Raw genomic sequence first — 26,485 nt, forward strand, 5'->3', positions numbered from 1 at the left:
CGAGAAAATTGGGATGGTTGATAAAAGTGAAAGATATCTACTGTGATGAGAGGGGGTTACTTGGTGCTAAGTTGATCGAGCAGTCAATTACTAACATTAGCTTACAGCATGTTCAGAGTGAACCTCCACTATTGCTTGCAGTGGAGATGCATGCAGGCTGTGATGGTTTCATTGCTGGGAACTATTATAATATGTCCAGTGCAACACATGGGATTTGTCTGCTGGTTGTAGTGGTCAGGGTGGTTAAGTAACAGTGACCACTTATAACTTCCTTAGCATATGAAGAAAATTTGCCATAGCTTGAACTTCCGCTAAGGAGATTTTATGGATAAAACTTAATTCCTCAGTCATTCTCCTTCTATGATGCTGAATGCATGGTCTGTTTGTGGGGGAAATGTACACCGCTGCAGTCAGCGCATATAATATAAGGGGCCTTATAGGATGGTGAATGTCACATTAAAACATCTGATATGGTTTTTGCATACCTGGTACATCCAAATTGTGTGCAATTAAAATTCTGCTTTACAGTGGGGATACTTGGCAACACCTGAATAACAACTTGCATTGGTAATACTTGGGAATAAAATGTCAGCAAGTGTGTATGATCGTCAGTTCAATGGGTCTGCTAATCTTCTTGGTACATTATTTGTTGTTAGTAACAGATGCAGTTAACTGACTAACAGGCTTTTTTCAGTGTTTTGAGCAATTCCTTAACACTATACAAGAGAATATAGGCATCTAATTTTTTTCTGAGTTCACTAACATGTTAGCACTCACAGCTGATTTCAATGCTGTCTGAATTCCAGTCATCAGTCATATGAGTTCACAAACATTAACAATATTCTCTATAAATGATGACAATGAGCCATAAAGTAGTTTCCTGGTAATCATAGAGTAAATTTTTCATAAGTTCTTGTCCTTCAGTTGCACAAATACATTAAATATCTCTGTCCATTTGCATCTGAAACACACTCTTGCTGTATCAACACTGGATATGGAATTAGGCACATTGGTCACCAGTTGACTGACTTATGTCTAATTCTTGTGATGGAAATTTTTACAGAGTTTCTGGTGATGACTTTTGCTGTGGTGTATGCAGGTTTGCAGACAGCTAGAACTACTCCTCAAAATTTCGTCATTGCACATGAATACCGCCAAATAACACTAATTTAATGATGTACTATAACTGAATATTGACGCATGAGTTACATAGTAGTAATTGTTGACGCAAGAGCACACTCTAAACAAATGATTCACTCTCATAAATGCCTCACACAAAGCTAAGTATATCAGAACAATCAGAGCAGCAAACTTGGATGGTGAATTCTATGAATATAGGTTCTCCTTCCCCTTTTTTGTTCTTCTGTAATGGTTGATGAGAATACTTCTCTTTAGTTTTTCAGTGTAAATATTTGTTGCACAGTATCAGTTTCACTGCAACTGCCATCCAAGTAGCACCATAACACAAGTGTGATGCCTGATAAATGCATGTAGCCTCTGACATGATAGTAAGTGTTATGTTGTCTTTGAGATAATTCCTGACTTGGTCAGAACACTGTGCTAAACAGTGTCACATTTAATCTAAAATTAATCCTCACTTGTTGTTACTACAACAACAACAACAACAACAACTACTACTACTACTACTACTACTACTACTACTACTAATAATAATAATAATAATAATAATAATAATAATAATAATAATAATAATAATAATAATAACCCCCGTGGAGGCCCGGGAAAAGAATAGGCCTCCGGTATGTTCTGCCAGTCGTAAAAGGCGACGAAAAGAACAAACCACTAATAGGGCTAACCCCCCTTTTAGTGTGATTACTTGGTTCAGGACAGAACTAATGAAGCCTCGGACAAGCGCCGTCATGGTTGGGGACGACGCTTGAACCCTATGCCCGCCCACAATGGTAACGACACCGCTAGCCAACTGGAAAATGATTTAAATCCAAATAGAGGTGTTTTGCACGATATGCTTCCTGCAACCACTCTAGAAGGAAAACAAAGACAGAGGATGAGATGGTCAGATGAAGTTAATCGACACCTCATGTTCTGTTACTACCAAGCAACAAACCTAGGAACCAATACAACTGGATACAGATCACAAGTATACACAACATTTATTACCAGATACCCAGAATTAAAATTTTTAACAGAACAACGACTAGCTGATCAGATCCGTGTAATAATCAAAAATAACAGGATACCCCAGTCAGAATTAGAAAATATCAAACAACAAGTACAACAAATACTAGAACAAAATAATGTGCAATCAGAAGAAGAAGAAGAAAATACAGTAACGGACTCAATCATCCCAGAGAAAACAAAAAAAGAACAACACGCATCAATTAAACAATCAGAGGAAAATGAAATCTTAAGACAACCACCAGAACAAGCACAAATAGAACACAAAGTGACACACATGTTAGATATAGAAGAAAAATTTCAGCTGACATATATAGAATACAAAGACACAAATACAGACATTAGACCATTCTTGCATAGACTGCCAAATAACCCACAAGTTGAAACAACAATAACAACTATCAACACAATCATACACAACAAAATAAATGAAAATACAACTATGGAAGAGTTACAACTACTGGTTTATGTAGGAGCACTCACTACACTAAATATACACACTAGGCAGAGATCAGAACCAACCAACACACAGAAGAAACCCACAAAACCAGCATGGCAACACAGGCTACAGATCAGAATAGAAAAACTGAGAAAAGACATCGGACAGCTAACACAATTTATAAGAAATGAAATATCAGACAAGAAACGAAAAAGGTTAGGTAAAATCTCACAACAAGGAGCAATAGAGCAATTAGATGAAAAGAAGCAGAAATTACAAGCATTGGCCAAACGACTTAGAAGATACAAAAAAAGTGAAAATAGAAGGAAACAAAACCAAACATTCAACACAAACCAAAAGAGATTTTACCAAACAATAGATAACACACACATTAAAATAGACAATCCACCAAACATAACAGACATGGAACACTTCTGGAGCAACATATGGTCAAACCCGGTACAACATAACAGGCATGCACGGTGGATACAAGCAGAAACAGACTCATACAAGATGATACCACAAATGCCTGAAGTGATAATTTTGCAACATGAAGTCACCCGAGCAATTAATTCTACGCACAATTGGAAAGCCCCTGGAAATGATAAAATAGCAAATTTCTGGCTAAAGAAGTTCACCTCAACACATTCACATCTAACTAAATTATTTAACAGTTACATTGCAGACCCATACACATTCCCTGATACACTTGCACATGGAATAACCTATCTGAAACCTAAAGATCAAGCAGACACAGCAAACCCAGCTAAATATCACCCCATAACATGCCTACCAACAATCTACAAAATATTAACTTCAGTCATTACACAGAAATTAATGACACATACAACACAGAACAAAATTATAAATGAAGAACAAAAAGGCTGCTGCAAAGGAGCACGAGGATGTAAAGAGCAACTGATAATAGATACAGAGGTGACATAGCAAGCTAAAACTAAACAAAGGTCACTACACTACGCATACATTGATTACCAAAAAGCTTTTGATAGTGTACCCCCCACTCATGGTTACTACAGATATTGGAAATATACAAAGTAGATCCTAAATTGATACAGTTCCTAAACATAGTTATGAAAAACTGGAAAACCACACTTAATATCCAAACAAACTCTAATAATATCACATCACAACCAATACAGATTAAGTGTGGAATATACCAAGGAGACTCATTAAGTCCTTTCTGGTTCTGTCTTGCTCTGAACCCACTATCCAACATGCTAAATGATACAAATTACGGATATAATATTACTGGAACATACCCACACAAAATCACACATTTGCTATACATGGATGATCTAAAACTACTGGCAGCAACCAATCAACAACTCAACCAATTACTAAAGATAACAGAAGTATTCAGCAATGATATAAATATGGCTTTTGGAACAGACAAATGTAAGAAAAATAGCATAGTCAAGGGAAAACACACTAAACAAGAAGATTACATATTGAATAACCACAGTGACTCCATAGAAGCGATGGAAAAAACAGGTGCCTATAAATATCTAGGATACAGACAAAAAATAGGAATAGATAATACAAATATTAAAGAAGAACTAAAAGAAAAATATAGACAAAGACTAACAAAAATACTGAAAACAGAATTGACAGCAAGAAACAAGACAAAAGCTATAAATACTTATGCTATACCAATATTGACCTACTCATTTGGAGTAGTGAAATGGAGTAACACAGACCTAGAAGCACTCAGTACACTTGCACGATCACAATGTCACAAATATAGAATACATCACATACATTCAGCAACAGAAAGATTCACATTAAGCAGAAAGGAAGGAGGAAGGGGATTCATCGACATAAAAAACCTACATTATGGACAGGTAGACAATTTAAGAAAATTCTTTCTAGAATGAGCAGAAATTAGCAAAATACACAAAGCAATCACTCATATAAATACATCGGCTACACCACTGCAATTTCATAACCACTTCTACAACCCTTTAGATCACATAACATCAACAGATACGAAGAAAGTAAATTGGAAAAAGAAAACACTACTACGTATCATCTAACACAGCCACACATCGATCAATACGCATCCAAAACATGGCTAAGAAAAGGCAATATATACAGTGAGACGGAAGGATTCATGATTGCAATACAGGATCAAACAATAAAGACCAGATATTACAGCAAGCATATTATTAAAGATCCCAACACCACAACAGATAAATGCAGACTTTCCAAACAACAAATAGAAACAGTAGATCACATCACAAGTGGATGTACAATACTAGCAAATACAGAATACCCCAGAAGACATGACAATGTAGCAAAAATAATACATCAACAATTTGCCTTACAACATAAACTTATAAAACAACACGTTCCCACATACAAGTATACACCACAAAATGTACTGGAGAATGATGAATACAAATTATACTGGAACACAACCATTATAACAGATAAAACAACACCACATAACAAATCTGACATCATACTCACCAATAAAAAGAAGAAAGTAACACAACTAATAGAAATATCCATACCCAATACAACAAATATACAAAAGAAAACAGGAGAAAAAATTGAAAAATACATCCAACTGGCTGAGGAAGTCAAGGACATGTGGCATCAGGATAAAGTTGACATTATACCAATTATACTATCAACTACAGGAGTCATACCTCACAATATCCACCAGTACATCAATGCAATACAGCTACATCCAAACTTATATATACAATTACAAAAATCTGTAATTATTGATACATGTTCAATTACCTGAAAGTTCCTAAATGTAATATAACATATACCGTACAGTTAAAAGGAAGTGACGCTTGATCAAGGTCCGCGTCACTTTCCATTTTTAACCAGACTTAACGTCTGAGAAAGTAAAGAAATAATGATGATGATGATGATGATGATGATGATGATGATAAACCCCGTGGAGGCCCGGGAAAAGAATAGGCCTCCGGTATGTTCTGCCAGTCGTAAAAGGCGACAAAAAGAACAAACCACTAATAGGGCTAACCCTCCTTTTAGTGTGATTAGTTGGTTCAGGACAGAACTAATGAAGCCTCGGACAAGTGCTGTCATGGTCGGGGGCGGGGACAACGCTTGAACCCTATGCCCGTCCACAATGGTAACGACACTGCTAGCCACACGAAAAATGATTTAAATCCAAATAGAGGTGTTTTGCACGATATGCTTCCTGCAACCACTCTAGAAGGAAAACAAAGACACCACTTCATGGTCAGATGAAGTTAACAGACACCTCATGTTCTGTTATTACCAAGCAACAAACTTAGGAACCAACACAACTGGATACAGATCACAAGTATACACAACATTTACTACCAGATACCCAGAATTATATGAAACTACAGAAATCTGTAATTATTGATACATGTTCAATTACCCGAAAGTTCCTAAATGCAATGTAACATATACCGTACAGTTAAAAGGAAGTCACGCTTGATCAAGGTCCGAGTCACTTTCCATTTTTGACCAGACATAACATCTGAGAAAAGAAAGCATGATGATGATGATGATGATGATGATGATGATGATGATGATGATGATGATAATAAAAGGTAATAGACAATATATTTTTCTGGGATATCCTAATATCAAAAACCTATGTTATAACTAAATACATTTATTTGTAGATTTTGTCTTGTATGTGCATTGTGGAGAGTGGTACACCAACTCTGTTTTTGTTTTTTTTTTCCTAACAGCTGCTCACTGTTTTGTAAAATCAAAAGATCCTAAAGATTACATGATCGGAGCTGGCAAATACCACAGAGGATGGGATGTAAAGGATGAAACAGAGCAACGATTTGAAGTAAGTAAAAGTTAATTATTCATAGACCTTTAATTAACAAAACAGATTTTTAGCAGAAAGTTTTGATAGGTGACACACAGTTCTTACTTTAAATAATGCTGATTGGCATTAGTTTCTGAGAATAATGCATATGTTTTACCCCCATGAACATGTATAAGGGAAATTCAGATAGAAGAGATCACTGGATTCCACTAGAAACATAATCACATTGATCAGTAGAATTTTCTTTTCTGTGAAACAATGTTAGTTACTTTGAAAATGTTTTTGTTACAAAAGTATTTAGTTATAATACATAAGCTCTCCAAACAAAATATTGTTCACTCCTGCAGGAGAGCACACTCGTTGCTTTAAAGCACTCTACATGGTGCAAAGCTGGTACAAAGTTGTCATGTGACCTTCACTGCTGTCATAAGTCATGGCAGTGAAGTGGTGTGTATGTGCCAGTCATTTGTATGGATCAATATGGAGACATGACTGAAAGGCAGAAAGGCACTATCGTACCTAGACTTGGACACATTCATTTGTGTTACCCTGAGTGTAAACCAGGATTTGTATTGTACCATTCGCAGTGATCAAGTCTTGCCCTTTCTTCTACATCTTCATGATGAACATGTTGTAGTCTGTTCTGTCTTCCAAAATAACAGCCATGGTAACAAGGCTGCTCACACATGTTCCTTTTCTGGTGAATACTTAGCCAACTGACTGCACACTGACTAGCCCACTGAATTGGCTGGTGATAATCCCATAGATGGTGTTTGGGACTACTTGGAATTGTGGGTGAAATGTTCATTATGTTGCCAACTGTATTTTATTTGAAAGAACATCACAAGGTACCTAACAATGGCCATGGAAGCTAAAAATAGGTTTGAAACTTTAAAATGTGATTTATACATATAATAAAGGAAAGGCAAACCACTTACCTGTAGAGGACTGGTGTGTGGTGCACAGGATCATGTAACAGAAAACAGTTAAAACTAGCTTTTGCACTCTTCCTCTTTTTCTGGTACAAGTACACACATTTACACACCAACCACACAGACAAAACCTACACATTTGAAAGATAACTTTAACAGTTTTCTATTATATGTTTCTGTGAATCCACAAACCAATCACCTATAAGTAAGTGGTTATCTTTCCCTTATTTTGCACAATTTTCTGTCCATGAATTTCCATTTTTGATAAATACAACATACATATTTTATGTTTACTGTGCATAAATATTAAGAGCAGCATTAGTATTCATAAATATAGAAATACTATTGCTTTCATAGAACGCTAAATTTTGCAACAGTAGCAGTAGAGAGACTGAACTGTTGAACTGCTGCACAAACGTAAAACTTGCTCCAGGTAAATAGGCTTCGATACCATCTCATAAAAAGTCTAAAAAAATTGTCGGGCCAAATTAATACTAATTGTAAAATCTAATTTATTCTGCTAGGTCATATGAAGCAGTATGATATGTTTGTTGAAATGTTACGTATGTGATCTTTAATAAATTTCATACACACTGTACTGAAAGTATCAAAAATGAACTTAATGTAAACCAATATATAAATCAAGTATTTATTAAATACCTGAGATTGTGCTGCACTTCACACAGATCTCAAATTTTGGAACATATGTCGATATTTTACATCAGTTAAAGTAGAAACTGGCTGTAGAATGACAACTACAAATAAATGTTCATATACAGCAACATTCTTATTGCAATCTGTTTTTAACTTTGTTTTATGTGTAAGTAATATGTGCTTGATTATGAGACAGAATTACTGGAAAAAAGAGACACACTACCTAGCATTTGGAAATGTTTCCAGTAGAAGAGAGGGATATTTTTGGGCATATGAAAAAGGAGGGGAAGGCCATTCATATCCCCAGAAGAGAGATAGTCACCTGTGGTGAGGATGAGGGTAAACGAAGCTGAAGGAGGAGGTGTTTGAGAGAGCAGGTCATAGATGGTGGATATGTAATCCCTGTACCAGCTTCAGCCCAGAAACAATAAGGGAAAAATAAAAAGTAAAGATAGATTAGGGGCCAGAAAGATACGATTATTTTTCTCAACACTTAATTGCAGTATTCCCTCTCTTACCCACTAATGTATCTTTACTTCACACTTTTTCCTTACCATCTCTGAACTGAAGTTGGCACAGTGATTATCTATCCATCATCTCTGACCTAATCTCTCCAGCACCTCCTCTTTCACCTTCATCCAACCTTGTCCTCTCATTCTGTGGTCTGAATGGCCTGCCCTTCCTGTTTCAAGTTCCAAAACATATCCATCTCTCCTACCTGATGAAGGAACTATTAGTTCTGAAAGATAGGTAATGCCACTTTTTACCATTATATAGGTCTATGAGCTGTACTATATTTTTTGTATCATTGAAGGTAAATACTGTCTAGCATTGTTTTCTTGAATGAATCTTCATTGGACACAATTAGTTAATATACAATCAATTTTCAGGTAGAATCAATTGAGGTAAAAGATACATATGAAGCAGCTACACGAAATTATGCAGATGACATTGCTATAATAGTTTTGAAAATTGAAATAACAATCTCTGATTTTGTGAGACCAGTTTGTGTAGATCTGGAAAGTAAATATGACAGGGAACAGCTGTCTTCTGGAAATAATGGCTCTGTGAGTATATGTCATTATCGTTTTCAATCATTCCTTTGCACACAGTTTATTTCCTGTCCTTGAGTTTGTATGGAAATATTTTTTATATTAATATTACACTTGGAATTTAATGATTACTGAACTTTAAAATACAAGTATCTTCAGGCTTGCAAATAATTTCATTTTACGTACATACATATGGCATACTCTTTCCTAAAAATTAGTCAGTTGTTCTGTTGTCTTGTTAATGTACTCAACATTATTTAATTTTTTTTGTCTTTTGTGCTGCCGTTTGCATATGTTTTACCTTCATTTATGTATGCTGACATCTGATCATACCTGACTTTCCTAATTTAACAATGACTCTGAAAGTTAATTTCTTTAAAGTGGTCCTCTTTCATCTGATTATTTGAGGTAGAAGAGAAGATGGGCTTACAAATAACTGAAAAAATGATGTGCAACAGAAGTAACGGGCACAAAATAAAATAAGAAAATAAATGAAATGGATAATTATGTAGATTCTGAAGTTTATAAATGAATTTTTCTTCCTCAGAAGAAATAGAAATTAACAAATAGGAATCAAGGGTGAAATTTATGGGTAATGTTGGAATTGAAAATTTGCTACAAACCATGAATTTGGATACATAAGATGTGGGGGAAATTTTGAGAATGACAGCAAAACATGTTACTTCCTATAACACTTGTGCACGTTTTTGTCATTTGTAGTAACTTCCTCTTCTGTTGTACCAACATTTTTACCTCTTTTTTCCAATTTCCTTCCTTCCTTCCTTGCCTGTCTCCCTCCTGCTCTTGATGGTGGATGGCCAGTTTATAATGTAAAAGCTGTAATCAATAATGGCTGGTATGTCTGCAAGACCCAGTCCAGGTGTCACCCTTAAATCTTTCTCACACATGATGTGAAAAGTTCAGACATGGACAAGTAGCTAGTTGAGTTTTGTGACATTCCCCAAATGGAATATCACATTCCGCAGCATTCTGTACTGTGAAGGACAGAATAAGCAAGTCAGATTTTGTTTCGTGGACTGTGGCCAGTATGATGCAATATTGTGTTCTATGTCACAAGCAGAGCTTCAGAGACGCCACACTGGATTTAGTAATTTTTAGTTGATTCCCATATTTGGTGGGTTTCATATTATAACTTACATGTTTCAAAGCACCAGTACATTGAAGATCTCATGCAAACACATTGTTGTTTTCTGTGATTTGTTGCAATAAAATGACAGGAAACGTCATATTGATTAAGGAATTTTGGTACTTGTTTTTCTTTTTTGTGTAACAATCTGTGTATTGTGAGAATATGTCATTTTAGTTCACCAGAACACTGAAGATTTCTCAAGAGTCATTCTTACTGTGATTTGTTACAGTTAAATGGCAGTTAAAGAGAGACTGGCAGTTAAAGCCTTCAAGACATTGCAACATCAATGTCATAACAGTGTAAATTATAGATTGTCCATATGTTTGGATTAAAGAAGACTAGAGGTGTTAAAGGAGCAGAAGCACTGATTTCTCAATTGGCACATGCAAAAGAAAGAAAACTTGGCAGCTTTTGGTGTCTGTGCCACCTGTGAAAGCATCCATGTCATATATTAACTCTGCTGTAAACACTGCACAGCTTTTTATGTTGGCACAACTACTAGCCAGACATCCACCAGGATGAAAGGTGGTGGCACAACGTGCAGCTGAGCACAACATGTTCTATTTCAGTGGCTGCTTAACAACCTGAGCTATCTGGATCCTGCCCTCCACCACCAGCTTCTCTGCACCATGCTGATGGGCGTTATCCTTAAAACACATTCCCCACTCCTGTAATTGTCCTGTCCATCCACTACCCCACATCCTCCACCCAACAGTTTCCCCTTTTTCTGTCATGTCATTCCCTCCCAATTCACATCTTCATGTCACTTTCAGTGTGTGCCACTTCCTACCCGGCCACTATAATCATGCCAACCCATCTATACGCCTGGCACCACTTCCTCCTGCACTCCTACAAGTACAGAATCAGAACTGCACACAGACAAGGTACATAATACTGAGAAGATGAAAGCATGTACTCCAAAAGACTGTACCCCATGACAGGATTGCAAAATGATTGAAGATCCAGGCAAACTCAAAACAGGTACCGGTACAAGGAATGTTGTAGGCATGTCTGTTGAAGATCTGATGGACATTGATCGTACTGAGCCAATGAGAATGGCTACAATGGGACATGCTATGAGAATGCATTCAAATGCTCAAGATAATGCATGAGAAAGGAAATTACAATGTACAAGTAGTTCTAGCATTGTCTCAAGGAAGTAGGATGGGGAAATAAACACCAAAGTTGCCAACAATTATTTGGCCATGCAAAGCAGGGAAACAGTGAAGGAGCAAAACTTGGACAAACAAAAGAAAGACCACAGTCACTGGTCAAATTGGACAGACAACACAGAATAAAAGGTTGATTACATGCATAAATCTGAGTTATATCCTTTCAGCAATTAACGCGAACATAATCAAATTTATAATAAATTTCCAACAATATGATTGTGCCATGGACACCAATATTATTCTAATTCAATAGATTACTACCATTAAACTAGCAGATATGTCAGAATATGAGGCAGTACTGAATTTCAGCAGAAAAGCTGTTGCTAGTACTGAATCATGTTGTAGCATTGCAAATAAATTCTTAGGCATCCATATCATTAATATTTATGCACCTTGGTACAAAAACCAAGCAAAAAAGCAAAGAAGTTTTTGCAACAGAAATGTTCATGTTGTTGTTGTTGTTGTTGTTGTTCTTGTTCTTGTTGTAGTTGTAGTCTTCAGTCCTAAGACTGGTTTGATGCAGCTCTCGATGCTGCTCTTTCCTGTACAAACCACTTCATTTCCAAATAATTACTGCAACCTAAATCCTTCTGAGTCTGCTTACTATATTCATCTCTTGGTCTCCCTCTACAATTTTTTTTACCCCCCACAAATCCCACCAATACTAAATTTGTGATCCCTTGGTGTCTTGGAATGCGTCCTATCAATCGATCCCTTCTTTTGGTCAAGTTGTGCCACAAATTCCTTGTCTCCCCTGTTCCATTCAGTATCATCTCATTGGTTACATGATTTATTTATTTATTTACACATAAGTTCTGTAGGACCAAATTGAGGAGCAAATCTCAAAGATCATGCAACATGTCAATACATGAAATTACAACATAAAAGTAATAACAGATAAAAACAAAATATTTAGAACCTGAAAAAAGTAAAGCCATAAGTTTAAGTAAATGCAATCAATAATACAACAAGAATCAGCTTAATTTTTCGAGGAATTCCTCGACAGACTAGAAGGAGTGCCCTATGAGAAAACTCTTCAGTTTCGATTTTAAAGTGTGTGGATTACTGCTAATTCTAGTGGTAGCTTATTTAAAATGGATGCAGCAGTATTCTGCAGCCCTTTCTGCACGAGAGTTAAGGAAGTCCCATCCAAATGCAGGTTTGATTTCTGCCGGGTATTAACTGAGTGAAAGCTGCTTATTCTTGGGAACAAGCTGATATTGCTAACAAGAAATGACAGTAAGGAATATGTATATTCAGAGGCCAATGTCAAAATACCCAGTCTCGTGAACAGGGGTCGACAAAAGGTTCTTGAACTTACGCCACTTATTGCCCAAACCACCTGTTTCTGAGGCAAAAATATCCTTTCAGAATGGGAAGAGTTACCCCAAAATTTAATACCATATGACATAAGCGAATGAAAATAAGCAAAGTTGACTAATTTTCATGTCAATCAATCATTCACTTCAGATACCATTCGAATAGAAAAATGGCAGCATTAAGTCTTTGAACAAGATCCTGAATGTTGCCTTTCTACGACAGTTCACTATCTATCTGAACTCCTAGAAATTTGAAATGTTCAGTTTCACTAATCATAAGCCCTTTCTGTGAAATTAAAATGTCAGGTTTTGTTGAATTGTATGTTAGAAACTGTAAAAACTGGTTCTTAGTGTGATTTAGCATTAGTTTATTTTCTACAAAGCCATGAACTTACATCACGGACTGCACTATTTGAAACCGAGCCAATGTTGCACACAACATCCTTTACTACCAAGCTAGTGTCATGAGCAAACAGAAATATTTTAGAGTTACCCGTAATGCCTGAGGGCATATCATTTATACAAATAAGGAACAGGAGTGGCCCCAACATTGATCCATGGTGCACACCCAATTGACCGTACCCCACTCAGTTCCCGTATCACAGCCATTCTCAACACTGTGAATAATGACCTTTTTCTGTCTGTTGATAAAGTAAGAGGTGAACCAATTGTGAGCTACTCCCCGTATTCCGTAATGGTCGAACTTCCGGATCAGTATTTTGTGATCAACACAATCGAACGTCTTAGTTAAATCAAAAAATACGCCTAGTGTTCAAAACCTTTAGTTTAACCAATCCAGTACCTCACATAAGAAGAGAATATAGCATTTTCAGTTGCTAAACAACTTCTAAAGCTGAATGTGCATTTGATAGCAAATTGTGTGATATAAAATGATTAATTATCCTTACATACACAGCCTTTTCAATAACTTTGGCAAACACTGATGACATAGTAATAGGTCTAAAATTGTCTACATTATCCCTTTCTCCCTTTTTAAAAAGCTGCTTTACTACTGAGTACTTTAATTGTATAGGAAACTGACCATCCCTAAAGGAAAAATTACAAATATGACTCAATACGGGGCTAACATACGGAGCACAGTACTTTGATATTCTTCTAGGCACACCCTACACAACTGACCACATGGTTTTAATTTTATCCTGTGAATTAGCTATTAGCATACCACATACTCTTTGCCTTCCTAATAACATTTTTTAAGCATCTTACAGTACTGTTTGTAATGGGCTACTGTAGCTTGATTGTGTCTACTTCTAACATTTTCATATAATTCCCACCTTGTTCTACATGATATCCTTATCCCACTAGTCAGCCACCCATGCTGGCCTTTTACTGCTAGTACCCCATTTAGAATGTTCTAATGGAAAGCAAGTCTCAAAGAGCATGAGAAATGTGTTATGGAAAGCATTATATTTGTCATCTATGTTATCGGCACTATAAATATCCTGCCACTCTTGTTCCTTGATGAGATTTAGAAGACTCTCTATTGCTGTTGGATTAACTTCCCTATGTAGTTTGTAATTATATGTTACTAACACTAAAAGGCTTTTGTACTCAAAACATATGTCAAAGGGTGAATGGCCTTTCAGACCATGATGCACAAATTTTAACAGAATGCCCATCTAGTAATGAAGAATGAACAAAAATATTGTCTATGGCTGTGCTACTGTTCCCCTGCACCCTAGTTGGAAAAAAATATAGTCTGCATCAGATCATATGAATTTAGATCTACCAATACCCTTTTTCTTGCACCATAATATACAAAATTTATATTGAAGCCGCCACATATAACTAATTTCTGGTACTTCATATAAAGTGAATCGAGAACCCTCTTTAGCTAAAGCAAAAATGCTCTGAACTTAGAGTTAGGGGACCTATAAACAACAATCAGAAGTTTAGTTTCACTAAGTTCAAGTGCCCCTGCACAACATTCAAATATCTGTTCAGTGCAGTGCCGAGACAAGTCCTTTGGACTCAAATGGAATACTGTTTTTTATGTACATAGCATTCCCTCACCCCACAAGGAACTCCTTGAAAGTCAGCAAGCTAATCTGTATTCTGGTAAAGGAAGCCTGTGAATTGTCAAATTATTTAAGTGGTGCTCTGGTATACTGATAATTTCAGAGTCAACATCTATAAGCAGTTCATTAACTTTCTCTCTAATACTGCCTAGATTTTGATGAAATATGCTAATTCCTTCTCTACTCGGTCACATGATGTCCTCTGAAGGTGAGACCTTAGTTAAAGGAACTTCCTTTAAGCAGGTATACCTATTGACTGACTTCAATCTAAAATAGGTGCAGCTCTAACACCAACTACTACAGGAATTTTTCCATGAGTGACCCAAACACCACCGCCACTACACTGTCACCTAGAAGCTTGGAGTGAAACCCAATCTACTGATAGACTCAACTGGCACCACTGAACTGTGACCCATGGCCTCTGCCGTCAGTGCCTTCTCCAGCCCCCATGTAACACACCTAACAGCAGCATTAAGATGAGGCCAATATTTACGCTGAAACAGTTGCACAAAATGCATTTTAGTGCCACCAGTTTGAGTAACTATCTTCATCAGACTTCCTGGCAGATTAAAACTGTGTGCCCGACTGAGACTCGAACTCGGGACCTTTGCCTTCCGCGGGCAAGTGCTCTACCATCTGAGCTACCAAAGCACGACTCAACGCCCGGTACTCACAGCTTTACTCCTGCCAGTACCTAGTCTCCTATCTTCCAAACTTTACAGAAGCTCTCCTGCGAACCTTGCAGTTCTGCTTCGGTAGCTCAGATGGTAGAGCACTTACCCGCGAAAGGCAAAGGTCCCGAGTTCAAGTCTCAGTCAGGCACACAGTTTTAATCTGCCAGGAAGTTTCATATCAGCGCACACTCCGCTGCAGAGTGAAAATCTCATTCTGGGAAGTATCTTTATCAGGTCACCACCTACATCATATTCCACATCCCTATCAAGACTGTTCCCTGTTCCACCCCCTATCACTACCTGATCCCCCTTCGTAAAATTCCTACAGAACTCCCCCTATGCTGTCTGTCACCTGAGCTAATCCTTCACTAGGCTTCACAATGCTGGTGACCCGGTACTCACTCCTCATACATCCTGCAACTGCTGGCCCACACCTCTACCGTGCAAACTACCTAGCAGCAGAACCATCTTCTTTCTGTTAGACTTTGCAACTAACCTAGGCCTCCTAATTGCTGAGGACTGCTGCATGTCCCCTACATTTACAGGTACACGAGGCTCCTCTCCACTCAGCTCTGACAGGTGGTCAGATCTACTGTATATATGCTCAGCATAACTATCTGAATACCTTGTCCTCCCAGCAGCCTTCTTCCCAACTGCCAGTTCCCATTCCCCAGCACCCTTCACCCTCCTCAACCCATCTAGTTCCAACTTTGCATGTTGTAACTGCACCTGAAGGGCATAGATCGTATGCTCCTGCTCCTCTGTCAACTTATTTCTACTACAGATTCTGCATTCCCAGTAGAGGATCTGGTTAGAATGTCCAGCACATTCTCTCCCTCCCCCCCCCCCCCCCCCAAATGAAAATAGTTTGAACAAATCCCACACCATAACCCACTACTCATAAACCTATGACAGAGCCTACACTTCTCACTCAGGGTAAAATTTTACACTTGCTGAAAAAGACTATATGTCTACGTTACCTAAGTACAGTTAGTAGAACTATTTATAGAACTAACAGTGGCAGTTAGTTACTTCTCTCTGTACTAAGAAAGCAACCACTTGTACTAATACTACTATACTGCAACTAATACCAATGCCAATAAAACTTCACAAAATTATTAGCTAAAACTAAAAATTCAAGCAGCCACTGGAATGCTCAGTGAAGTTAAAACACTGAATGAAAATTTTACTGAAATATTTCACTAGAAACAATAAGAAATGTCAACTGAAAACTAAAGCATGAAATTTACTAAATGACTTCAACGCACAGGAAACTCTAAAAAACACAGTGAGCAAATGATTGCAAAAGTTTATTAAATTGTTATTTCACTACAGACAGCATAGAACACCACTGAAAACTATTAAATTTAATAACTGTATAATAGTGCACAAATAACTTTGTCAGTACTTAGCTTTGTAACCGCTACATCTGCAACTGTACACTACAAAATGTCAACACACTAATCTATCCATCCAATCTTCAACATTATTTTGTAGCATCACATTTTGAAAACTTCTATTCTCTCTTTGTGTAAACTGTTCACCTACCATGTTTCACTTCCATACATGGCTACACTCCAGTCACATACTTTCAGAAAAGTCTTCCTAATGCTTAACTCTACATTTGCTGTTAACAAATTTCTCTTCTTCAGAAATGCTTTCTTGCCATTGCCAGTCTACATTTTACATCCTCTCTAGTTTTTTGCTGTCCAAATAGCAAAACTCATCTATTACTTTAAGTGCCTCATTTCCTAATCTAATTCCCTTAGCTTCACCTGGTTTAATTGGACTACATTCCATTATCTTTGTTTTGATTTTGCTGATTTTCATCTTATAGTGTCCTTTCTTTACAGACGAATGGAAAAACTAGTAGAAGCCGACCTCAGGGAAGATCAGTTTGGATTCCGTAGAAATACTGGAACATGTGAGGCAATACTGACCTTACGACTTATCTTAGAAGAAAGATTAAGGAAAGGCAAACCTATGTTTCTAGCATTTGTAGACGTAGAGAAAGCTTTTGACAATGTTGACTGGAATACTCTCTTTCAAATTCTAAAGGTGGCAGGGGTAAAATACAGGGAGCGAAAGGCTATTTACAATTTGTACAGAAAGCAGATGGCAGTTATAAGAGTCGAGGGACATGAAAGGGAAGCAGTGGTTGGGAAGGGAGTGAGACAGGGTTGTAACCTCTCCCCGATGTTATTCAATCTGTATATTGAGCAAGCAGTAAAGGAAACAAAAGAAAAATTCGGCGTAGGTATTAAAATCCATGGAGAAGAAATAAAAACTTTGAGGTTCGCCAATGACATTGTAATTCTGTCAGAGACAGCAAAGGACTTGGAAGAGCAGTTGAACGGAATGGATGGTGTCTTGAAGGGAGGATATGAGATGAACATCAACAAAGACAAAACGAGGATAATGGAATGTAGTCAAATTAAGTCGGGTGATGTTGAGGGTATTAGATTAGGAAATGAGACACTTAAAGTAGTAAAGGAGTTTTGCTATTTGGGGAGCAAAATAACTGATGATGGTCGAAGTAGAGAGGATATAAAATGTAGACTGGCAATGGCAAGGAAAGCGTTTCTGAAGAAGAGAAATTTGTTAACATCGAGTATAGATTTAAATGTCAGGAAGTCATTTCTGAAAGTATTTGTATGGAGTGTAGCCATGTATGGAAGTGAAACATGGACAGTAAATAGTTTAGACAAGAAGAGAATAGAAGCTTTTGAAATGTGGTGCTACAGAAGAATGCTGAAGATTAGATGGGTAGATCACATAACTAATGAGGAAGTATTGAATAGGATTGGGGAGAAGAGAAGTTTGTGGCACAACTTGACCAGTAGAAGGGATCGGTTGGTAGGACATGTTCTGAGGCATCAAGCGATCACCAATTTAGTATTGGAGGGCAGCGTGGAGGGTAAAAATCATAGGGGGAGACCAAGAGATGAATACATTATGCAGATTCAGAAGGATGTAGGTTGCGGTAGGTACTGGAAGATGAAGAGGCTTGCACAGGATATAGTAGCATGGAGAGCTGCATCAAACCAGTCTCAGGACTGAAGACCACCACAACAACAACAACAACAACAACAACAACAGTGTCCTTTCAAGACATCTGCTCTTCCAAGTCCTTTGCAATCTCTGACAGAACTGCAACATCATCAGCAAACTTCAAGGTTTTTCTTTTCTTTTTTTTTCCTCCTGAACTTTAACTTCTACTCAAAATTTTTCTTTGCTTTCCTTTACCACTTCTTCAGTGTACAGATTGAATAACACTGGGGATAGGCTACAACCCTGTCTCACTCCTTTCTCAAACATTTCTTCCCTTTCATGCCCCTTGACTTTAATAACTGCCGTCTCTTTTCTGTAAAAGTTTTTAACAGTCTTTCACTGTGTTTTACCCCTACTTCCTTCAGAATTTCAAAGAGTATGCCAGCCAACATTATCAAAAGCTTTCTCCAAGTCTACCAATGCCATAAATGTAGAATCAGTCAGCAACTGTTTTTTTTGGAATTGGAATTGTTACATTCTTCTTAAAGTCTGAAGGTATATCGCCTACCTTATACAACTTGCACAAGAGATGAGTAACTTTGTCATGACTGGCTCTCCCAAGGCTATCAGTAGCTCTGAAAGAATATCGTCTACTCCAGGGGCTTTGTTTTGACTTAGATGTTTGACAGCTCTATCAAATTCTTCTCACAATATACTATCTAAGTCCACCTTCCTTTCTATAATCTTGCCTTCTAGTTTATCTCCCTTGTATAGGCCTCTATATATTCCTTCCACCTTTCAACTTTGCCTTCTTTTGTTAGTATTGGTTTCCCATCTGAGTTCTTGATATTTATACAGTTGCTTCTATTTTCCCCAAAGGATTCTTTAATTTTGCTGCAGGTGGTATCTACCTTTCCCCTATTGAAATATGCTTCTAAATTTGTACACATGTCCTCTAGCCATTCCTGCTTAGTCATTTTGCACTTCCTGTCAATCTCATTTTTTAAATTTTTGTATTCCCTTTTGCCTCCTTCATTTGCTGCATTTTTATATTTTCTCTTTTGATCATTTATATTCAATAGCTCTTGTGTTATCCAAGGATTTCTATTAAATCTTGTCTTTTTACCTATTTGATCCTCTACTGCCTTCACTATTTCCTCTCTTAAAGCTGACCATTTGTCATCTACTGTATCCCTTTCCCGTATTCTAGTCAACCCTCTGAACCTCTCAAAACCTCTGGTTATTTCAACTTATACAGGTCAGCCCACATCTGCCATGGGAAATGTCTTACAGTTTAAAATTTGGATTCCTAAATCACTGTCTTACCATTATATTGTCAACCTGAAATGCTCTGGTGTCTCCAGGTTTCTTCCATGTACACAACCTTCTTTCATGGTTCTTAAACCAAGTGGTAACAATGATTAAATTATGAACATCTTGCTTAGGCACTGGTCAACATCATGTACAAATTTTACAAAATGCATAACACTGTGCTGTCTGTGATAATGTTATTTATTTTGCTACCAGTTTCGATCTTAAACCATCATCAACAGTAGAAAAATTATCGCAGATATATCAAGTGTCATACGTGCATTGATATATGTTACTACTGAAAACCATAACTGTCAATAAAAATAAAAAATTGTAGCAAGATTAAAATATTTTAATCTTGCTACAATTTTCCGTGTTTATTGGCAGTTATGGTTTCCAATAGTAATAACTAACGTCAACACATGTATGACAAGTGATACATCTGTGATCTTAGACTGTGTCACAAATGGTAAATATATGAATCTCAGATTTATGTATTGCAATAGCAAATTTTTTTATGTAGTCCACATATGTAATGTTGTTGTTTCAACTAAACTTAGAAAAATTTGTGTAGATAGTAATACCAGGTAATAATATGCAACTCTAGTAAGTAAGGCTCTCTGACTTATCCAGAAGACTGGAACAAAAAACATCTTATAATCAGTTGATATCACTGCTTTCACAGGTAGCCATGCATCTGATGGGATAGGTGATGTTTAGACTTCAGTAGGTGGTAGTGTGTGGATTTATCAAGGTCTATTACAGAGCTATGAGCCATGAGCAAGGGGTTTGGAAAAGGGGTGGAGCAGAGATGAATGATGATATTCCATAGGTTTGGTGGGCAACGGAATACCATTGTGGAAGATCCACTCTTGCTCCCAGCCACTTGCTTCATGGCCCATATCCCTCGATGCAAGACCTGTTTGATACATCCTCCCATGACCATGTACTCCAGTCTGGTCAAAAGCATCATCTATCTCATCAAAGGCAGGGCTACCTGCGAAATGTGCTGCATTCTATGTAAGCATGACAACCAACAATCTGTCTGTCCACATGAATGGCCACCGACAAGCTGTGTTCAAGAAACAGCTGGACCACCCAGTTGTTGAGCATGCTGTTCAACACAATGTACTTCATTTCAATGATTGCTTCACAGCCTGCATCATATGGATTCTTCCCACCAACACCAGCTTTCTGAATTGTGCAGGTAGAACACTCCCTACAGAATATCCTATGTTCCGATAACCCTCCTGGCCTCAACTTGCATTAGTCAATGTCCTTTATCCACCTGTTCCATTCCTTGTTCTCATTCCAGCCCTACACAGCCCTTTATTGCACTAACACACCACAATCTTTTTACTTCTCTCCGTTCCCTCTCCATCTAACTTCCCGACTGTACCTAGCTGCCCTGCTCTCTCACCCCCATCCGTGTATGCCCCCACAAGCAACACCTCATCGTCCCCCACCCCTATGCTGCTATCCATCCCTCTTCCTGCCCTACTCTCCTCCTTACCTTCACGATCTACTTTGCTTCTCCCATCAATTGCTGCTGCTTGCAGTGTGACCTTTGTAGATTTGGCTGAAAACCTTGTTTTGCAGTCTTTCTGTTGTGCTTCTCTGTGACTTGCATCTTTGCTATGTGGTGAGTAGCAACATTCCTTTTCATCATATTGTCTTTCTCAGAAACACTTTTCTAGCTATGAGCAGTCTGCATTTCACATACTTGGCTTTGGCCATCATCAGTAAATCTGCTGCCAAAATAGTGAGCCTCATTTAATACCTTTAGTGCCTCATTTTTTAATTTGATTCCCTCAGAATCACCTGGTTTAACCCAATAACATGACGTGTCAAGCTGTAGTCACGTAAAGTTTCTATGGTACTTAAATGGTATGATGAGTGGTGTGCAATATAATTGAGTAGATTTCAGTTTCTAGCTAATCGGTGGCTCTTAAATCTGCACCACTATATAAAGACAAGTTGTTTGATCAATTTACTTCACATTTCTACACAATACTCTAATAAACATTAGGGCAGGGTATATAGGGAAATGTTGTTGGAAAAACTTTTGAAATGCTCTGAACTGACTTACTTCACATTTTTACACAATTCTTTAATTAACATTCAGACAGACAGAGGCCATATATTTTTTTAAACAACAATGTGTATATTTTTTGTTAAACAAACTGTGTGAAAGAAAGTGCAGTGCTGTGAAAATGTGGGATTTCATTTTTTCCTCACAGCTGCATTTAACAGAAAACAGGAAAATTGTTTTTAAGGTTTATTAGCTTAGGATTAGAATACAACTGTGGAATCTAACTTATCTGAATGTAATCTTACTCATTTGCAGTTTAAAACTATACAGTATACTGTCATTGAAGTTACTACCCTCACAGATCCAGGAACAGGGGAGATCTCTCATGGCCATGTACCAACTTATTTCACCATTCATTTTCAGTGACTTCAATTCTCAAACAAAGTTTTGTTGGCAATAACAATAAACAAAGCTCTAGGCAAGGGGGGGGGGGGGGGGGGGGGGAGAGAGAGAGAGAGAGAGAGAGAGAGAGAGAGAGAGAGAGAGAGAGAGATGATTGACAGAGAGGGAGGAGGAAATGTAAATAGATTGGGAGAAAGGGAAGATGGACAGAGAGAGGGCATTGAAGGAGATTAAGATGTATGTCCAATTTCCATACATGTTAGAAATTAAAAGCATTGCTGATTTTGCTAGTGTATTCTAGAACGAAGTGCAGACAGTGTGTCTCATGTGATGATCACAGTGAACAACCATCACAAAGAAAATAGTTCATGGTGTAGATTTCCCTTTCTGTGATAATTGGACTACTGCTTGCAGATCTTCAGAACCTAAGTGAACCTGATTCTGATGGTAGTGATGTAAGTGACAATAATGGTGAGTGGTGTTGGTCTGTTCAAAACATGTTCCCTTCTATGATGCAGATAAAGCAGAGTGAACGAACAGGAGTAGAAAATATTGGTAATGATTGCCTTTCCCTTCAAGGATTACAGTGGCTGTATGTAAAGATTTGTTTAATAAATATAAATCACATCCAGTGTATATACTATGTACTTTTTAGAATGTATGAGGCCATTGTTCAGACCAATTCATGAGAAGATCAATGTTTACATAAGAGAAGAGTTGAATAAAACATGGGCTCCTTTCCTGTTCCAAATGCCCCAAAGTGAAAAGAATAAAAATGACAGAAGTAAGTGTGTTGTAAGCTACTCAGTAAGAAAAAGGTGTGAAACTGCATGGAAGTGTAAAAAGTGTGTTGTTGTTCTACATTTTCAGGACAGTTTCCAATGTCTGCCATACGTAAAAATCATACTAACTGATACTTAAAACAGTTTACTAGTTGATATGTATTTGTGGGATTTCTGCTTGGTTGTAGCCCAAAGAAACATAAGCATTTCTGTAAGACTCAGTATATTTCATTACAGATGTCTACATTACAAAATCTTACAGCCAACTGAACAAACAAGATGGCGTGGGCCATTAGATTAACAGAGTAAAAGAACTTGTGATGGCAGAGATACATCATTCATACAGCCCCCCCCCCCACACACACACACACACACACACACACACACACACACACACACACACACACAGTGTGGAGCATGGTTTGAGTGCAGTGGAAGGTGGGCATGTCTGGCGGTGAAGGCAGTGAGGGAGGTGGCACTGATGTGATGATGATATCCATCCCCAGAAGTTGTTGGGGGCAGGGACCACGCTGCAAGGTGGGTGGACGAGGCATCGGCCTACGCATAAGGATGGAGCGGTGAGAGGAGGGACTGTATCCCCTGCATGATTGGCTGGCAGCATTCGAACTGTAACCCTCCCTAGGGCAGTTACCATAGCTCGGAGGAGCATGTGGTCGACCCCGCGTGGGAGAAGGCAATCGTTTGATGAATCGGGTCCCTGGTCGGGTGGGGCAAGTTGTCTTGCAGCAGGATGAAGATGTGGTTGTCGTTGATGAGGATGGTGATGCCCTCCACACATTCGGGCGGGACATCAGTTTGCAGAACTGGGGGTGGAGGTAGAGAGAGAAGGCGAGGACCCGATGAACAGTGTTGATGGTGATGCATACTCATGTTTGGGTGATGGCTGCAGCGGCAGCTCTGATGAGTCTTAGCTTGAGTGTGAGTCCTCACTGCTGGGAGGCTGCATAATGTCATCGGGCGTGAAAGATGCTGGATTGAGGTGTGCTGGTTTCACATGGTGGAGAGAAACAGTGAGCAGTGAACCTTCAACCCAGATGTCCATCATGTTAGTGGTGCAGTTTATGATCTCATATGAGCCTGAATATGGTGGGGCAAGTGGGGCCCGGATGGTGTCATCACAGAGAAAAATGAACTTGCATGAAAGGAGATTTGAAGGCACATACGAGTGGGGGGTTTGGCTAGATGGGGGGGTCAGGGAAATGTTTGCAAAATGCATATGGATCTGGCGTATGAAGTTGGGATTTTTGGGAGGGGGGATTGTTTGGGGGGGGGGATGTTGCAACAGCTCCGCAGGAAGGACAGAGTTTTCACATCGATGAACTCACTCATGGTGCCCTCAATATCTGGTTTGTAAGATGACTGTAGACCAAGAAGTACCCATGTGAGAGGGCCTCGACCGAAAGACTGTCATGACACTGGAGTGCTGTCTTGAAAGTGCAATGCCACCGTTCTACTAGTCCATTTTCTTGGGAGTCATAGGCAATCGTGCGACATTTGTTGATACCACACAGCTGGCAGAGTTGGGCAAAGAGAGCAGATTCAAACTGCCGGCCCTGGTTGGTAGTGACGGTAATGCGGCAGCCGAAGCAGGAAATCCCGGAAGACGCAAAAGCCTTAGCCACGGGATGGCAGTTATGTGGGCGAGAGGTATAGCCTCTGCCCACTAAGATAAACGATTGATGCAAGAAAGAACATAACAAAAGCCCTCTTGAGAGGGGGGGGACGGGGAGGGGGCTGATGAGGTCCAAGTGTATGAGGCAAAAGCAGCCACACGGGATGTCGAATTTGCAGAGAGATGGAACAGTGAGCCTGGTGACTTTGTTGCACTGGCAGGTAATGCAATTCCATGCCCAGGTCTGACAACTGCTCTTCATGTCTCACCACATGAATCGTTCGGACAAGACGCGTGTCAGTGGCTTAATTCTGGGGTTTGCTAGAGAATGTAGTGTGTCAAATGAACACTGGAGGGGGGGGGGGGGGAATAAGGGATTGGAGGGTGCCGGTGGAGGAGTCGCACCAGACTTCCTCTCAGATGGCAGCTTTGGTGAAAGACAGTGAAGTGAAGTCAGCATCTTTGGTATGTTGGACGTCAGTAGAGAACTGAGAGATGAAATCGAAAACCCAAAAGCAACAAGGGAGAGGGTTGAGAGGGTGGTTGTGTATGGCATCTGCTACTGGCTTATGGTCAGTCAGGATGTGGAAAGGTCAGCCTCAGCATCAGGGCGGAAGTGTTTCACCACCTCATAAACTGCTAAAAATTCACAGTCGAAGGCTGAGTATGTTTGTTGGGTGCATGAAAGTTTCTTTGAAAAGAGCTAAAGTGATGTGACCACGTCACTCTGGCGTTGTTGTAGGAGCACACCTACTGCAGAATCACTGGCATCCTTGGTGATGAAGAGTATAGCATCTGAGATTGGATGAGCGAGGCTGACAGCTCGTGCAAGAGAGTCTTTCAAGGCCTGGAAGGCTGTGTGCATTGGTTCCATCCGCAGACTGGGGCACGTCCCTAAAGTTTGCTTGTCAGTGAGGGCATCAGTGAGGGTGGCCTGGGTCTCTGCTGCAGCAGATAAATGACGACGGTAGTAGTTTATCATTCTCAGGAACCAATGGAGCTCATTGCATGTGGAAGGAAGTGGCATGGATGAGATTGAGTGTACCTTTGATTTGGTGGTGGTGGTGGTGGTGGTGGCTGAGACTGCATAACCCAAGAATTGGACAGATTGTTGGCACAGTTGCAGATTGTTGGTGTTGATATCAGCTCTGTTTGATGAGCGAGTGTCCTTTACTGTCATGATCTGGCGTTTGTGATCCTGCACAGATCTGCTGAAGATCAGGATATCGCCAAGATATATGAAACAGAAGTCGAATTGGAGAAAGAGAGAATCAATAAAGCGTTGCCACATCTGGGCGGCATTTTTTAACCCAAATGGCATAAAATGGTACTTGTACAACCTGGTGGAGGTGATATTCACCATTTTTGGAATGTCTTCGGGTGTGACTGGGATTTGGTGATAAGCGTGTTTACAATCCAGTATGCTGAAAAATGTAGCACCCACGAGGTGAGTGAAATAGGAAATGTTTGGTGTATGATAACTGTCCATCACAGTTCCAGCATTCAAGCGTCTGTAGTAACTTTAGGAGTGAGGTGTGTGGATGACTGGCTGATGACCAGTTACTATCGGAGGGCTGTAAAATTCCCACCTCAAGAAGTTCCTGTATTTGCTACCGAGCCGAGCGTAACTTGGGTGGATTAAAGTGGCGAGCTTTGTGGCCAATAGTTGGGCCCTTAGACGTGATGATGTGATGAACAGTTCAGTTCATCGTGGTGGAAACCGAATGTTCGTGGACTGTGCGTGCAGTGGGAGGGGGGGGGGGGGGGGGGGGCACATGGCGTCGGTTGATTTATGAGGGGCGCATGGCTTGTAAACAGTGTAGTTGTCTGCTTGAGAGGGGGATGGCAGCGAAAAAGGTACATTTTTGTTATGTTTATGCAGACGTGGATGGCAGTTTGAGTACCATGCGTGAGGCAGTGTGAGCAAGGATG

At 39.0% G+C, this 26,485-nt stretch overlaps 1 protein-coding gene across 1 annotated transcript in view; it reads left to right on the plus strand.

The window, feature by feature from the left end:
* The window catches only part of LOC126094908 (modular serine protease-like), a 225,083-nt gene that overhangs the window by 192,499 nt on the left and 6,099 nt on the right, over positions 1-26,485 (plus strand). The window contains exons 9-10 of the mRNA XM_049909547.1: positions 6,322-6,428; positions 8,887-9,063. Coding sequence (XP_049765504.1) covers positions 6,322-6,428; positions 8,887-9,063 — 284 coding nt within the window. The remainder of the gene's footprint in view (positions 1-6,321; positions 6,429-8,886; positions 9,064-26,485) is intronic.

The sequence above is a fragment of the Schistocerca cancellata genome, chromosome 8 (assembly GCF_023864275.1).
Source record: "Schistocerca cancellata isolate TAMUIC-IGC-003103 chromosome 8, iqSchCanc2.1, whole genome shotgun sequence".
Taxonomy (NCBI): domain Eukaryota; kingdom Metazoa; phylum Arthropoda; class Insecta; order Orthoptera; family Acrididae; genus Schistocerca; species Schistocerca cancellata.